Source organism: Sinocyclocheilus grahami, unplaced genomic scaffold, assembly GCF_001515645.1.
Source record: "Sinocyclocheilus grahami isolate Dianchi unplaced genomic scaffold, SAMN03320097.WGS_v1.1 scaffold313.1, whole genome shotgun sequence".
Lineage (NCBI taxonomy): Eukaryota > Metazoa > Chordata > Actinopteri > Cypriniformes > Cyprinidae > Sinocyclocheilus > Sinocyclocheilus grahami.
The window spans coordinates 1,040,952-1,054,900 of NW_015505492.1; the positions used below are offsets into that span (position 1 = coordinate 1,040,952).

The window sequence follows — 13,949 nt, forward strand, 5'->3', positions numbered from 1 at the left end:
ACAACTTGCCCCATCCTGACCTGAATGAAAATAGCCTATGCATGTCTGACTAAATGTGAGGTTGAGGTTTTATTGTTCACAATGAGACCATTTTCAAGGTTTGACCATTTTAGGAGCTTGAACCCAACATATAAAATCACTGCTAGCGAAAACACATTTGTGTAATTACAAATATTGGATTCAAAACCTTATGAGACACATCCCTTATGACAACTCATCTAACAACTAGCCCCAGTCTCACTTATATGACACTATACATAGTCTTTTGAATGTCAAAGTTCTATGAAAGTTAGCACTTTATTTATTTTGCATAAAAAGGGAAGTCAAAAGGACACACTATGAACCTCTGGTTCAATTTCTCCTTTGCATCCCATGAGAATGAGCATTTTTGCAACAACAAAGGTTTTATACTAACAAATACTAACATTGCTATAAACTTTTAGTTTGTTTGCAGCTAATGCTTTGCTTTCGTCAAAAGAGGCCAAAAGCCCCACAGATTAGGCCCCACCCCCCCACCAACCCCCTCTTCCAAAGCAAAAGTGGTGGGTGGGATTCAAAGCAGGAAGCCTTACAAAAACAAGTCTACTCTGGAGATGTGAGCTATTGTTTTGCACACAGCAAAGCTGAATGTACTCATCAAGTATGAGCTCTCCACCCCTTCCCCTCTTCCTGAAGGTCCTCCTTACCATCATAACACCACAGCCCTGAGTACAAGCAGCTGGAAATAGTGTGATTTGTTGGTGTAATCTTTGTTCATGCAATCTTTCTTATTTTATAGTAATGGTTTTGTTGTTGAACGTGTGGAATTATTATTTTTTATTCAAGAGGGGTGACCAAGTAGTATAGTGGTTTAGTATAACGGTCTCAAATCCAAATAGGGGAAACCAAAAAATGCAGAGCTACTAAGTGAACTAAGTGAAAGTTAACGGTTTCCTACAGCTAGACACACTGTATACAGCTAGTTCTAATCTAAAGCAGTGCTTCTCAACCAGGGGGTCGGGACCCATTATGGGAGCTAACGTCAGTCTAAATTAAAATTCTTGTAATCCACATTATGTATAATGTGTATATATATATATATATATATATAACTAAGACTTACTATATACATTTTTATATAGCTAGTCTTACTATGTCACCCCTTTTTTTCTTTTGCTGGGGTTAGCAAAAGCCCTACATGGCCTGTGTGTGGTCAGAGTGGCATGTCAGTCTGATATCATAGTCTATCTGCATCTGTTCAGTTAACACTGACAGAGAACCTTGTGTACTCTGATAACCCACTTTCATACACATCACATATCACATCACAAATGATTGACACACAGCCAAAACAATACAGCTGTAAGGGCACAGCCATTCAAGATCATCTTGATTTTCCATGTATTCTGCAGAGGTGAAATACAACTTAATATAGAGACACAATTTGTGATTGTGCCAAAAAACCTGTTTATTTTTAGCTTAATAGCCTTGAAAATAATGTGATGAATATCTCCATGCTAAAGAATATATCTGGAAAACTATTCAAGGTGGCTACATTAGTATGCATACAAAAGAAGTGAATCACGGTATTCTATAATGAGTTCCTGACATGCATCGATTATGGCCTCGGCACAGGTTTAAAAACAGAAGGGGCATATGGCGAGTCACCAAATCACAACACACCTCCTCATATCCTGACACTATTCCCGGAGAACGCTGCCATCTATTGACCAAGTGCATGCAGTCTGAATGCAAATGTCTCATTTGGGTAAAACACACACATTTCTACTTACAGCTCAGGAGTGGAATATGGCTTGTGAATGGTTTTGCATGTATTGTGATGCTCTTTGATCCTTTAAATGTGAATCACTGCCAGCGCCGCTCAGAATGTCAGGAACTTTCATCACAATACGTAAATCTGTTCAATAAAATGAAGTGAATTCACTTACTGGCACGATTGTTTGTCCACATGCCCTACCTGAAATCTTTTGAGAACATTTGAGAAGCTTCATCTGAATTCCAGTGCAGTCCGATATCCCAAGAGGCAGACGTCTGGACTTTGTGTAGAGAGAAAAATCTGTCCATTTGCTCTAGAGTGCAGCCTAAGTGCATATGGGGAGACAGTAATGGCATACAGCTAATAACGGCAAAGCGGATCTCTTTGCAACCCATCAAAACAAACACAACCCTCAAATGTTGATACAATGTCTATGTCTTTAATACATATACTGCTCATCAACCACTATCTCTGCCTCCTTATATTGTTAAAGGTAATGGGTGCTGATCAAAATGATCACTTCAAGTCCCCTAAATGGGTGCAAGGACCAAAACTTAAATGCAACATCAATGGAAACAACGTAGGAAAAGCTAATTAATTATTAACTGCCAATCTCAGCACAAAATAGCAGCTAATTATTGTTTAAGTGATGCCATTTAGTTCTTTCCTCTGCTCAGATGATTTATTTATTAACTCTAAACCCAGAAAAAAAGTTATAGCGTGTAAAGATTCTTGCACCTCATCATGATATGCAAATATCTAAACCACAGAATCAACTCTGCAAATTTAAACAAGATCTAAAGATAATCATCTCATGCATGTTTCTTTAATTATGCAGTTTTGTTAACCAAGCATCACCTAAACATACAATTTCAGATATGGCTTGCACAAACCACCAGATGATGTATTGCTGGAAATGTTTTTGTAGACAACTGGCTCCTGTTGGGCTGTTTACCCAATGATGGAGCACAACAAGGTATGGCAAACCTTGTCGATCAATACTTAACATCCTGCCTGTAAGTGATTTTCCCCAGCACGGATGGCTCTTATTTGGAAATCTGGGACATTTAATAATAGTACATCGCAGGGGGAGTGGAGAGCATTAAGTTTCACCAAGCAGGGAAACAGACGCCGATTATGCTCCCAACATTGGGAGGACTAACACGGTTCACCTGCTGAGGGGAGACTTGCACAATGATAAGAGGTATTACCAGGAGACTAAAACGTAAGGAAAATCTCATTAGGTGTAATGACGGGGTGCAGTCCTATATCCTTCAGTTAAACACATAATTACATCAGATTTATTTGACAGGATACAGGTACTGTATACAGTGGTAAGTGTACACTTTACAAAGATAAAGGGCATAAATAGCACATGCACATTAGTAAGCTGTAAGTTTTTCTTCCTTTTTGCACTTTGTAAAGTATACATATAGAAATATTGTAAATATCAATATATACTAGTTCGTTTTCAAAGCTAATAACTACTGCTTCATGTTATTTTATACTCTGCCATTTAGAGTATGTGTCGCTGGCTGATAAAGAAATCATCTTGGACTTTTACTAACAACTAGCAACAAGAATGTAGCAACATATAAAAAGTTTACTTTGTTTTACATTTTTAAGTGGAATCAAATTGGCTGTACAAGTCATTTCAATTCAGGTCATTTTGAAAAGTTATTCTTGTATAACTTAAAAAATGAAGAAGAAATTGGTTTAAGTAATGGAAAAACATATGTTGCTATGACTTAATTGATCATATCATTTTTACAGCGTGTAAAAGTGAGAAAAAGTGTCAGGTATTACTGAGGGAATAGGAGTAGTATTCATGTGATCTCAATATGGCTGTCCCCACAAGCAGACCCACTCCATGTAAAATAAAACACCTTTTATTAGACTGTTGATATCTCTTGTGTGATAAAAACTCGTTCATTTTTTTCATTCACTGTTTAACAGACATTTTCACAGCATTTCTGAATTGTTGGGTTGCATGTGGAGTACAAACAAGATGATAAACATTTAACTTACTCTAAGGTGTTTTATTTAAAAATTCTTACACATATTACGAACCTCACCTCCAACAAATCAGTAACAGGCAGTCACATGGCTCTTTTAATTCAAAAACAGCTTATACCTAATTTCTTGTGCATTTCCACTGATACAGCAGATCCATTCAGTAACTCTGTGACTAAGGTTGCAAAAAGGTGGAAAATTTCCAGTAAATTTTGGACATATTCCAGAAAATTTGTAAACATTCCAGGGATTTTTGGAAAGTTTCCAGAAATTTACCGGAAATTTTCCATCCCTTTGCAACCCTATCTGTGACTAACTTTTTCACAGCATGAATGACCCACATCTCAATTCCTGCCATGAAAGAATAACCCTGCTCGTATGTAAACCCCAAATCTGAAAGTTTTTCCAAACAAATACGAATTTGCTTTGCAAAATATCCAGAGGGAGGTTCTCCTGTATAGTTTGTATGAGCCACAATCACGCACATATACATGCACATAAGACTTCAGAATGTATTTCAGGTGGGAAAACATGATATCAAAGCAGCTGGATCTTGATTGGCAACAGACAAACTTCTGCTCCGTTTTAGTATACGTGACACCTGTGATGTTACAATCAAAGTAATACCGCAGTTCCTGTCAGATTTTCACTTTACTATACACAGAGTCACAGACAAATTATATCGGTGTCAGATTTCCTCTTTGCTGCCACAAAATAAATGACAGAATGAGGGACCGAACCTACTAGCAGCATTTCCATGCTATGACACACAAAAAGCATTGCAAATCCAATCGAACATCTCATGACACGGACCAAAAATAGGACAGTAATACAGCACCAGCGCTTAGCCTGTGTGTGTTTATTCAATGATTAACCATCACGCTAGCTGGATTCCCAGAATGTGAGCCGATAATGAAAACATCAATACAATGTGAGGCACGTAAAAGAGCGTGCAAGAGTGCATGTGTCGACAAACCATCAATATCACACCATGACAATCTAACACTCTTCTTCAAACTAAAACACTCATAATATGCTATTTTAACCAAATAACCTAATCAGTATGAAGCCTAATAAAAATGAAAGAAACTTTCTGAACTCTTTTAAGCAGAGTACTAAATCTATCAACATGCACACATACACACTTGTGTCAAAAAGTTGAAGACTTACAGGCATGTTCCATGACTGGAAGGATAATCAAAAAAATCAACTGCTCCAGTGAGATGGTCCTCAGTTTCCTTTCTCACTCTTTCGCTCTGATTCCCTCTCTCTCTCTCTCTCTCTCTCTCTCTCTCTGACTCTCACTCAATCACTCTCTCTCCTCACTTCCTGTGGTGCTCTTGCAGCCTTCTCTGCAGTGGTGCGCGGCAGGAAGAGCGGCGAAGGCTTGAGGATGACAAACAGCCATTACCTCCATTAAAGTGAGCTGACTGAGCCAGTCTGAGCCCATCAAGTGGAACCTCCCAGTCCACTGGGGCTTTCAGCTATCGCCTTTGGCTACGGGGAATGGGGTTGAGGAGGAGGGGTGAGTTGATGTAGTGCGAGACAGCTCTGTAGCCTTCATTAAATTACTCGCGTCACGCTGAAACAGATGACTCTAGACATATCGCTGTTGCCGGTGTGTGTGATGTGCTACATTCCGTCGGGGTCAAAGCCGGGCAGGGCCTCGCACAAGTGGGTTTGATGGCACGTTACTCGTGGGTGAGAATCTGTAACAATTTCTTCCAAATCTATTTTTGTGTTGCAACCTGACGTCAAGAATTGGCAGCAGTTCAGGGAGGATGAATCACTGCTTGAGAGTAGGTTTTTAAAGCTCACCCCTGTAGGCTGACTGCTCACATGAACCTAAACATTTTCTTAGCATTGATCAAAGCAACTGCAGAAGCACTATTCTCAGGACACATGAGTTCACTGGATGATATTGTATAATTCCAAATTTACACTGCAAAGGTGGCACAGAAGTGCTTCTGATGTGTTTTTACACAGATAGTTTAATGCTCAGAGGTGGCATGAATGCATTTACACAGCAATTACAACTGTTTTAGCTACATTTAAATAAACTAATTTACTTGACTAACTTTCAACAAAATGTATTTAAATGTAGCTAAAATAAATTGATTGCAACCACTTACCTTAAATTTTTTTTTTTTTGTAAATTCATTGAATAATTTTTTTCAGTGTACTTTGATATAGCGTGTCAAAATATAACTTTGAGGTCAGAACAGGCATAATCTAGTCTGGCTTTTATGGAGCATTATGCCTTTAATTTTTGTTTAAAGGGACAGTTCACCCAAAAATGAAAATTACCCCATGATTTACTCACCCTCAAGCCATCCTAAGTGTATATGACATTCAGACGAATACAATCAGAGTTATATTAGAAAATGTCCTGGCTCTTCCAAGCTTTATAAAGGCAGAGGTTGTCGAGATTTTAAAGCCCAAAAAATGGCATAATACACCACTATGTCTTTCGGCACGCACACGGCATTTGGTGCGTGAGGGGTGTACACGCTCTGGCGTAGTTTACGTTAATGTGTGTGTTGATATCCAGCCGAAGAGCAATCAATCATAACTTCAGGCGAGCAGGCTCAGAAGTTGGGAATACGTGGAAAGTCACCCCTCCCGAATGAGTTTGCGCGAGAGAATGTAATCTTTTAGTTTTAAGTCGGTTTGAACAATCCAGATAAGCACAAGTAAGTACCATTTTGATTAGCCGTCGTACCTACAATGACTGTGCACTGTGTAAACAATGAGTGATGTATACGCGCGAGAGATCAATTCCGGCGCTTCTGTAAACTACGCCAGAGCGCGTACACACCTCACGCACCGGATGCAGTGCGTACGCCCAAAGACAGTTGGACATAGTGGTGTATTACAGGTAAAAAATTATATAAATACTGTTTGGTTTCTGGCACAAACCGATCGTTTCGTGTCTTAGGACATCAATGTGTCGTCACGAGCCGCAGGGTTTAATTTGGATTTGTCTGTGCATGTTTTTTTTACTCTCATAGATTTTGTTACCATTTCTAGACTGCAACGGTTAAAGTTAAAAATCATCATACATGTTCTACTGAAGAAACAAAGTCACCTACATCTTGGATGCCCTGGAGGTAAGCAGATAAACATCAAATTTTCATTTTTGGGTGAACTATCCCTTTAAGTGAACACTGAGACAACTTTACACTGCAAAGGTGGCACAAAAGCATTAGGTGTTACATAGTTTCATACTGCTCAGAGATGGCATAAATGCATTTACAGGTGTATAGTTTGATTCCAGGGGCGTAGGTGGATCAGAGCAGCATATTGTAGTCTGTATTTTATACAGCATTGTCTTTCATTTTGAGCTGGTAAAGAGCAGCCTTAACTCGGCTGTGTACAACGCCTATAGAGGCGTTCTACTGCCATCTTTCCACTTTTTTGCAGTTAAAATCATAGAAAGAATTCCAAATGGATTAGCTGTTTGAATGTTCTGGGCTGCATTGAAAGCAACGGAGCTACAATCAACTTAGGCTTACGATGCTTTTGGGAAACGCAGCCCTGGATTCTACTCAAGTTTAAGATGATGCATGCAATTTTTTTTTGATAAAGTTTTCTTTTATCCCAGTATAGCAAAGACAACTATATGTAAGACATTTGTGTCTAGATTCCCCCGAAAAGCTGTTGGAACACTGCTCTGTTTGTGAGCATTCTGACTAGTATATAATTGAGCTTTTTATAAATCCATTTGCTGACAGTAATTATTTCACCTTCTATTAAGATCTATTCAACAGCAACTGTGACATGCTGTCATTTACCTAGAAAATCTGTCAGTACAGACTGCCTTTACAGTAATGCACTTTCAGCAGGCTTTGGGGTATTATAAGCATCATGCAAAAGTTACCGCCAAAAGGGTTTACTAGTGCATAAAATTTTGCACAGTAAGGTTATTAAGTGATTTTATCTCACTAGTCTCATGTTAACATACAATGTTTAGGTCTAGTAATGTAGCACAAGAATTTGCAGGAACTTGATTCTATCCATCGGTTGTTGATTGGATTTTGAGATGAATGTGAACTTGTAGTGGATTGTGGAGGGGCAGGGTTGAAGTAGATTAAATGATTGGAGAAGTCCTGCATATGTCACCAGAGAGAAGTATGTCATTTTCACCATACATAACATATAGATAATTCACAATACAATCTATAACATCAATACTCATTTTATACCAGTTTTTAAAAAAAAATTAGTATTGTAATGGTTGTCATATTTCTCTTACATTTACAATCAGTCAAGCCTACTTGAACCATAAAAAAGAAAACAGAACCATGAAAACAAAGATCTACTTTTTAATAACAAACACAAACATTTGAATCACAGGAACCTTATCCTAAAACTGAATGTTTGGTCCATAGTTTAGACGTCTTAAGTAGCAGTTAATTGTAGTAATCTCAACTAAGCATAACGCACATCAATGGGGATATTTGTTTAAAAAAAAAGTGGTGTCAAAGTCCAATCAGCACTTCCGAGAGCAATTAATTAATGCTCCCTGTGTTGTTGAAACAGCACTATTGCTGTTACAAGATCATAGCAACACACAGAGATAGTCTTGTGTGCTTTTGGGATGTTGTGAAACTAGACTGTGATATGTTAACCCAGTCAGGTTACCTTTTGCTATTTAAGTTAACCAGTGCTGAGAGAAAAGCACATGGTGTGATGGAAACATCCAAGTCTTTCAAGTAACAGCGCTGTCACTGATTTACACTGTAAAAGCAGCAAATAACGAACGTCAGGCACATTAACACGCAACCAATACCTTGCATAATTGCTTTTTTAACCATAACCATTATACCGTGACTAACCATACCGAGATATTGTCCTACTGGTTGACTCATGGATAATGTGGTATGTCTCAAAACGCTCATAAATCGGTAAATAAACACCCTTTTGATAAAATGTTGAATAAATGCAGATGCCATCCTCTCAGCTCTAAAAATACAACGGAGCATAGCAATTACAGATAAAAGGCATGATGGCCCATCTTCACATGTGCTCTTTGTGTGTCTGCCGAGAACGCCCACACTGTCTGACGCATAGAGCTGCTTCACGCTCCTACCAAAGAACAAGCTGAACGTGAAGAAGAAGAAAAGGAGGATGGGAGAACGAGAGGAGGAGACAATCAGACCAGTGGACATAAAGGGCTCTTGTCAGGAACCACTGATATGCTTGGAATAGCTGCCTGGCAAGAGCATTCATGCCCCTATGAGAAAGAACTACATATACCTAAACAGTGATCTACTCTGCAAAGCCTTGTATGCACATCATTGTCTAAATTCTGGCTAAGCCTTTATTTAAAGAGGTTTACTTGCTCTATAGCCATTAGAATATGATATATTCTATACATGATAATCAGCATATTCCAAATAATCTAAAACAAGCACATTCTTCTCATAATTTCTTGTTAAAAATGCTGGCACTGGCAATTTATTAAGTCGTCTTTAGCTATTTATTCTTTTAAATAGAATAATGAATATGCTATTTATTTACATATATGTTAATAATATTTAGAATTTTCTTTTTAAATATATATTTGAAAAAAATACTATTTAAAAGAGCAAAGAACATGCACTAATATTTTTGAAAGAAGTCTCTTATGCTCACCAAGGCTGTATTTATTTGATCAAAATACTATAAATATTTATCCAAAATATTAAAATGTATTTGATTAAAATGTAATTTATTCTGTGATAACAAAGGCAAAGCTATTACTCCAGTCTTCAGTGTCACATAATCCCTTCAGAAATCATTGTAATATGGTGATTTGCTGCTCAAGAAACATTGCTTATTATTATCACTGTTGAAAACAGTTGTGCTGCTGCTATTTTTGTGGAAACAGTGATTTTTCAGGATTATTTGATAAATAGGAAGTTCAAAAGAACAGCATTTTTGAAATAGATTTTTTTTTTGTTGTAACATTCTAAATGTATTTGCTGTCACTTTGGTTCATTTTAAAGCATCCTTGCTGAATAAAAGTATTCACTTTAAAAAAAAATCTGGCTGGCCCCTTACTGATTTAAATGGCATCATAAGTCATTAAAAGCATTGATTTACACTCATTTGCATCTACTTCAATCAAAAACAAAGTTCTCTCTTTGTTCTTTAGCTTCTGTTTGAATCTGCTTCCCTTTAGTAGGTGGGTTGTACCTAACTAAACCATTTACAAGTTATGTTATATATGTAATTTTTCCATTTCTTTATTTCTACACTCCTATAAGAAGAACTCAAATAAAAGTTGATCAAATAAAAAAATCGGTTTAAAAACGGTTTGTTTCCATAAAAGCAATTGTCATAAAAGTTTCTATATCATCTATATCACAGGCAGAATGAACTCAATATGCCAAGTCTCTACTGACACTCTATCAACCATGAAACTCTATTCATAGACTGTTTAAAATTCATCCAGAGGTGAGAGGAACAAGCTTTTAAGAGGGTAAAGAACAGAAAAGGTTCTGCATTGTTATAAGGGCAGCCTCTCTCGACATCTCCGCTCCGCCGGCCTCCATCTCTGTGTCATTACGTGACTAATTGTGTGCAGAGAGGGACGACACACATCCTCACACCAGCATCAAAGGAGGCAAAACCTACAAATTAATCCAAACAAACAGAGAGCGAGGAGGCTTTCTCTCAGTGCCTTTCTACCGTTGTCGCACAGTGTGAAGGATAAAGTGCGGGTCTGAATGCAAACTACCATTGGATGTATATTTAAATGTGTCCATTTCTCGAAACACAATGACGGGATCTTTGCAAAGACTGCATATAGATCATGAAGTGATGCTGGCAGAGAGGAAATAGATGTACACTAAGTAGCATTAAGTGGTTGCAGGAACACAAACAAAACATCATGAATTATTGATGTGAGGCTTTGTGAAAAACAGTCATGGGGTTAGACTTAAAACATTGCAGCACAGAATCATTCTTAGACATCAGACAGGATTCAGAGCAATACTGACAAGAACTGATGCATTGCATTGGAAAAAGCTGAAAGAAAACACCCCCTGGCGGACATGCAGCGAAGCTGCAGTGCAAAAATGCACTGAAATCTACAGTAGTATTATTCAGTCACGCAGCACAAAAAAACAAGTCAACTGCTGACAATGTGGTATATTTAAAAACATTTTCTAGGTTCAAAATAAGTGTTTTATCGACAGCATGTCACAAGCATAAGTTTGATGATGATGATACTTTGGTTTATTACAAAATTAATTTTTTTTTATATTAAAAATGCAGTATTACAGTATTATTCTGCAAAATATTACATGGTTACAGTATTGCAATGGAAGTAAACAAAAGAAATCTAATGCTTATGTTTTTCAAGAAGCACTTACATTAAATATTCAGTAATGCTGCTTATAATTAAGGTTTAATCAATAATTTTTCTAAATTGTTCATTACCGTTGGGAACACTTCTCTAGTATGAAACTCTTGTTATGTGTTAGTGAAGTGGATGGAGTTTGCTAATGTAAACAGTGATTTACAGAACGACACACCTATTTTCGGTACCACTGCATATTTTTTGAGAATGTTACTAATCATTATAAGTAGTCACACTAGTTCCAAGTCATCATGAGTCCAGGGTTATTATAGTCAACTAAAACTAAATCTGAAACTAAAACAAAAACATAAAATAAATTCAGTTAATTATTATTATTATTTCAGCTAGTTGCCAAGGCAAAATTTCAAATTTTAATATAGTTTAATTAAAGTTGAACTAGATTTATTAAATAAATAAAATAGAAAATACTAATAACACAAACTATATAAATATGTATTTAAAAAAAAAACGACTAGAAATTACAAAAACACAGCAAAATTACAAAAACTTTAACTAAAATAAAAAAAAATGAAAACGGATATGGAAAATATAAAAAGTAAAAAGTAATTAAAAATAACAATAAAAACTGAATTTAATAAAAATGCAAAATAGCATTTCAATTACTGTAAAATAACAACGCATCAGTCTTCTTCCTGTAATTTTAAAACAATGAATTTGAAATCTTAATGATCAAAATGTACTTTTCCTTTTTTTAAACTAAAACTGATGAGTCACAATAATTTTCTGTACTTGAAATCATGCCACAATGCTGTCAAGTTTAAATTGTATTGAACCGTGAACATGAAGGCCAATGTCTGAAACAAAACTATGAAATCTTTAACTGTTCACAGACACATGATGCACTTTAACTGAATTCATACAACATTAACTGGATTTCTGTGAATATGCAGCTCACTACACTCGCTACAAAAATAATAAACGACTAAATTTAAATCTAGACCTTCGACAAAACACAAAAGCTTGAGCGTGGTTAACTGAAAGGTGAGCTGTCAGGAAGTGGTTTTAAACTGTCATTTCCAAAGATATCTCACTCAGCTCAACACTACCAAAGATGTGCATCAAGCAATACAAGACATGATGTTTTACATCATTAACAAGACAATTGGCTGCAAGATGAGGATTGTGCATAGAGGCCATTTGCAAGACATGCATATAACCATCCATCTATTTGCCCTGGACAGCTGACCTATAAAATGGTCGTATGAAACAGAACTACTAAGCTCAACAATATTATAAGCTTTTACACTGTTAGTACATCTAAAAACTTTCCACATGAGATCACCTCTCATTTTAATATATATCTACAGAGATTGTGGTTTAAAAAAAATGTGTCAGACAACTAGGCAGCTGGGTTTAGCATGGTTTAAAGGTTACAGAACAATGTGGGTGGTGACATTTAAACCAGACTTTCTCTGAAAGTATTTACTAATTACAGTTGGTTAAGAAATTATTTCTCTCCTGCGTGGTAGGGCAAGAAACCACAGAGCAAAACCTTTAACACAAGCATGTACAAAACTGTATAAGAATTACAGTGTTCAGCAGCCATAAAATATGGATGAATGGACTTCAGTCATGTCTTGGATCAAGCAAAACAAACAAAAGAAACAAACGATATTAAGATTGCAATTCATGCTATTTATTGGTTTATTTATTATGCCCCTGGTATTTGATTCAACTAGCTAATCTTAACCATGAATTCAAGAGACATCATAAAGTTAGCCTATATCTAGCAGTTATACAAAAAGTGTGTTTATTTATTTATTTTTAAGAGCACTCATGGCAGCACATGCCGACAAAGTGTTTTATCATTTTATATTTTACAAGCGGAAAACCAACAGCCCGCATGCATTTGTCAGTATCCTGTTTGGGTTTAAGTGCAAGGTCTTGAATTGAAACCAATGCTTGGACAATATGTTGCATTTAGGCCCACCAGACGTAATTTTCACACCAAGTCTTACATTACACATAAATATCAACATATTGTCATCAGATTCAGTCAATGGAACAATATTTGTCATTTGGGGTCACACCTAATGCACATCATGAACCTTTTAGACATTCGAAAAATAAAGAAACAAATAAACAATGTCAATTAATAGAACTATGTAAATAAGAAGAACATTAATGTAAAAGCAGCATTTATCATGTCTTAAAATATACTTTCTGAAAACAGGTCATTGGAGTTAACCAGACATTACGAGAAGGGCATCACTGCACTGAACTTGATTTTTAAAAAATGAATGCAAAATAAATAAATAAACATCATCCTACCTGAGCAGGCTGAACGGAGTCTGGTCAATATTCTAGATTTAAAAGCCGAAGTGTCACTTAAAGATCGAACTCGAAATACAGGAAACACCTGGGGAAATGCCTTCAGGTATGAAAAACTGTCTTCCTCCGCCATTCCGCTTGTATTTGTATTTCTAGAAAAAAAATGTAGATTCGTTTCAGTGTCCTGTAATCTTGTTGTCAACGTAACGCTGATGAAATCTGTTGCTAAATCCTGTCTGCAGAGCTTTACCCGTCAGTTTATCGGTTGTAACGAGGAACTCTGTTCACCTGTTTAGGAGAACTCAACTTTCAAAAACACGAAGTCGACTGGCTACTTCTCCCCGAGTCTCATCAGAAGTTGTGCATGTCTTTCTTCTGCAGACAATCCTCTGCATTACATCAACAAATGAGACAGAAACGGAAACACCTCCATCAAAATGATAATCATCTACAAAGACTTTTACCCGGAGGAAGACTGAGGTCACGCTCTTTACAGCTGCAGGCAGTACCAAATCATCCCTGTGGGGGGCGATACCATAC

At 36.7% G+C, this 13,949-nt stretch overlaps 1 protein-coding gene and 1 long non-coding RNA gene across 4 annotated transcripts in view; one reads left to right on the forward strand and one right to left on the reverse strand.

Annotated features, from left to right (window-relative positions):
• LOC107601847 (phosphatase and actin regulator 2-like) overlaps positions 1-13,942 on the reverse strand; it is a 39,939-nt gene extending 25,997 nt beyond the window's left edge. Inside the window, exons 1-3 of one of the 3 annotated variants that reach the window (XM_016294163.1) lie at positions 13,874-13,942; positions 13,660-13,784; positions 13,410-13,561 (exon numbers count right to left, since the gene is read on the reverse strand). In XM_016294163.1, the coding sequence (XP_016149649.1) occupies positions 13,410-13,542 (133 nt within the window). In that variant the 5' untranslated portion in view covers positions 13,543-13,561; positions 13,660-13,784; positions 13,874-13,942. The other 2 variants (XM_016294162.1, XM_016294165.1) reach the window with 2 other exon arrangements.
• Positions 2,917-5,364, forward strand: LOC107601849 (uncharacterized). Its single transcript, XR_001610980.1, has 3 exons — positions 2,917-2,960; positions 4,618-4,620; positions 5,116-5,364. It is a non-coding gene; the product is annotated as an uncharacterized lncRNA (long non-coding RNA).
• Positions 13,943-13,949: the final 7 nt, after the last annotated feature.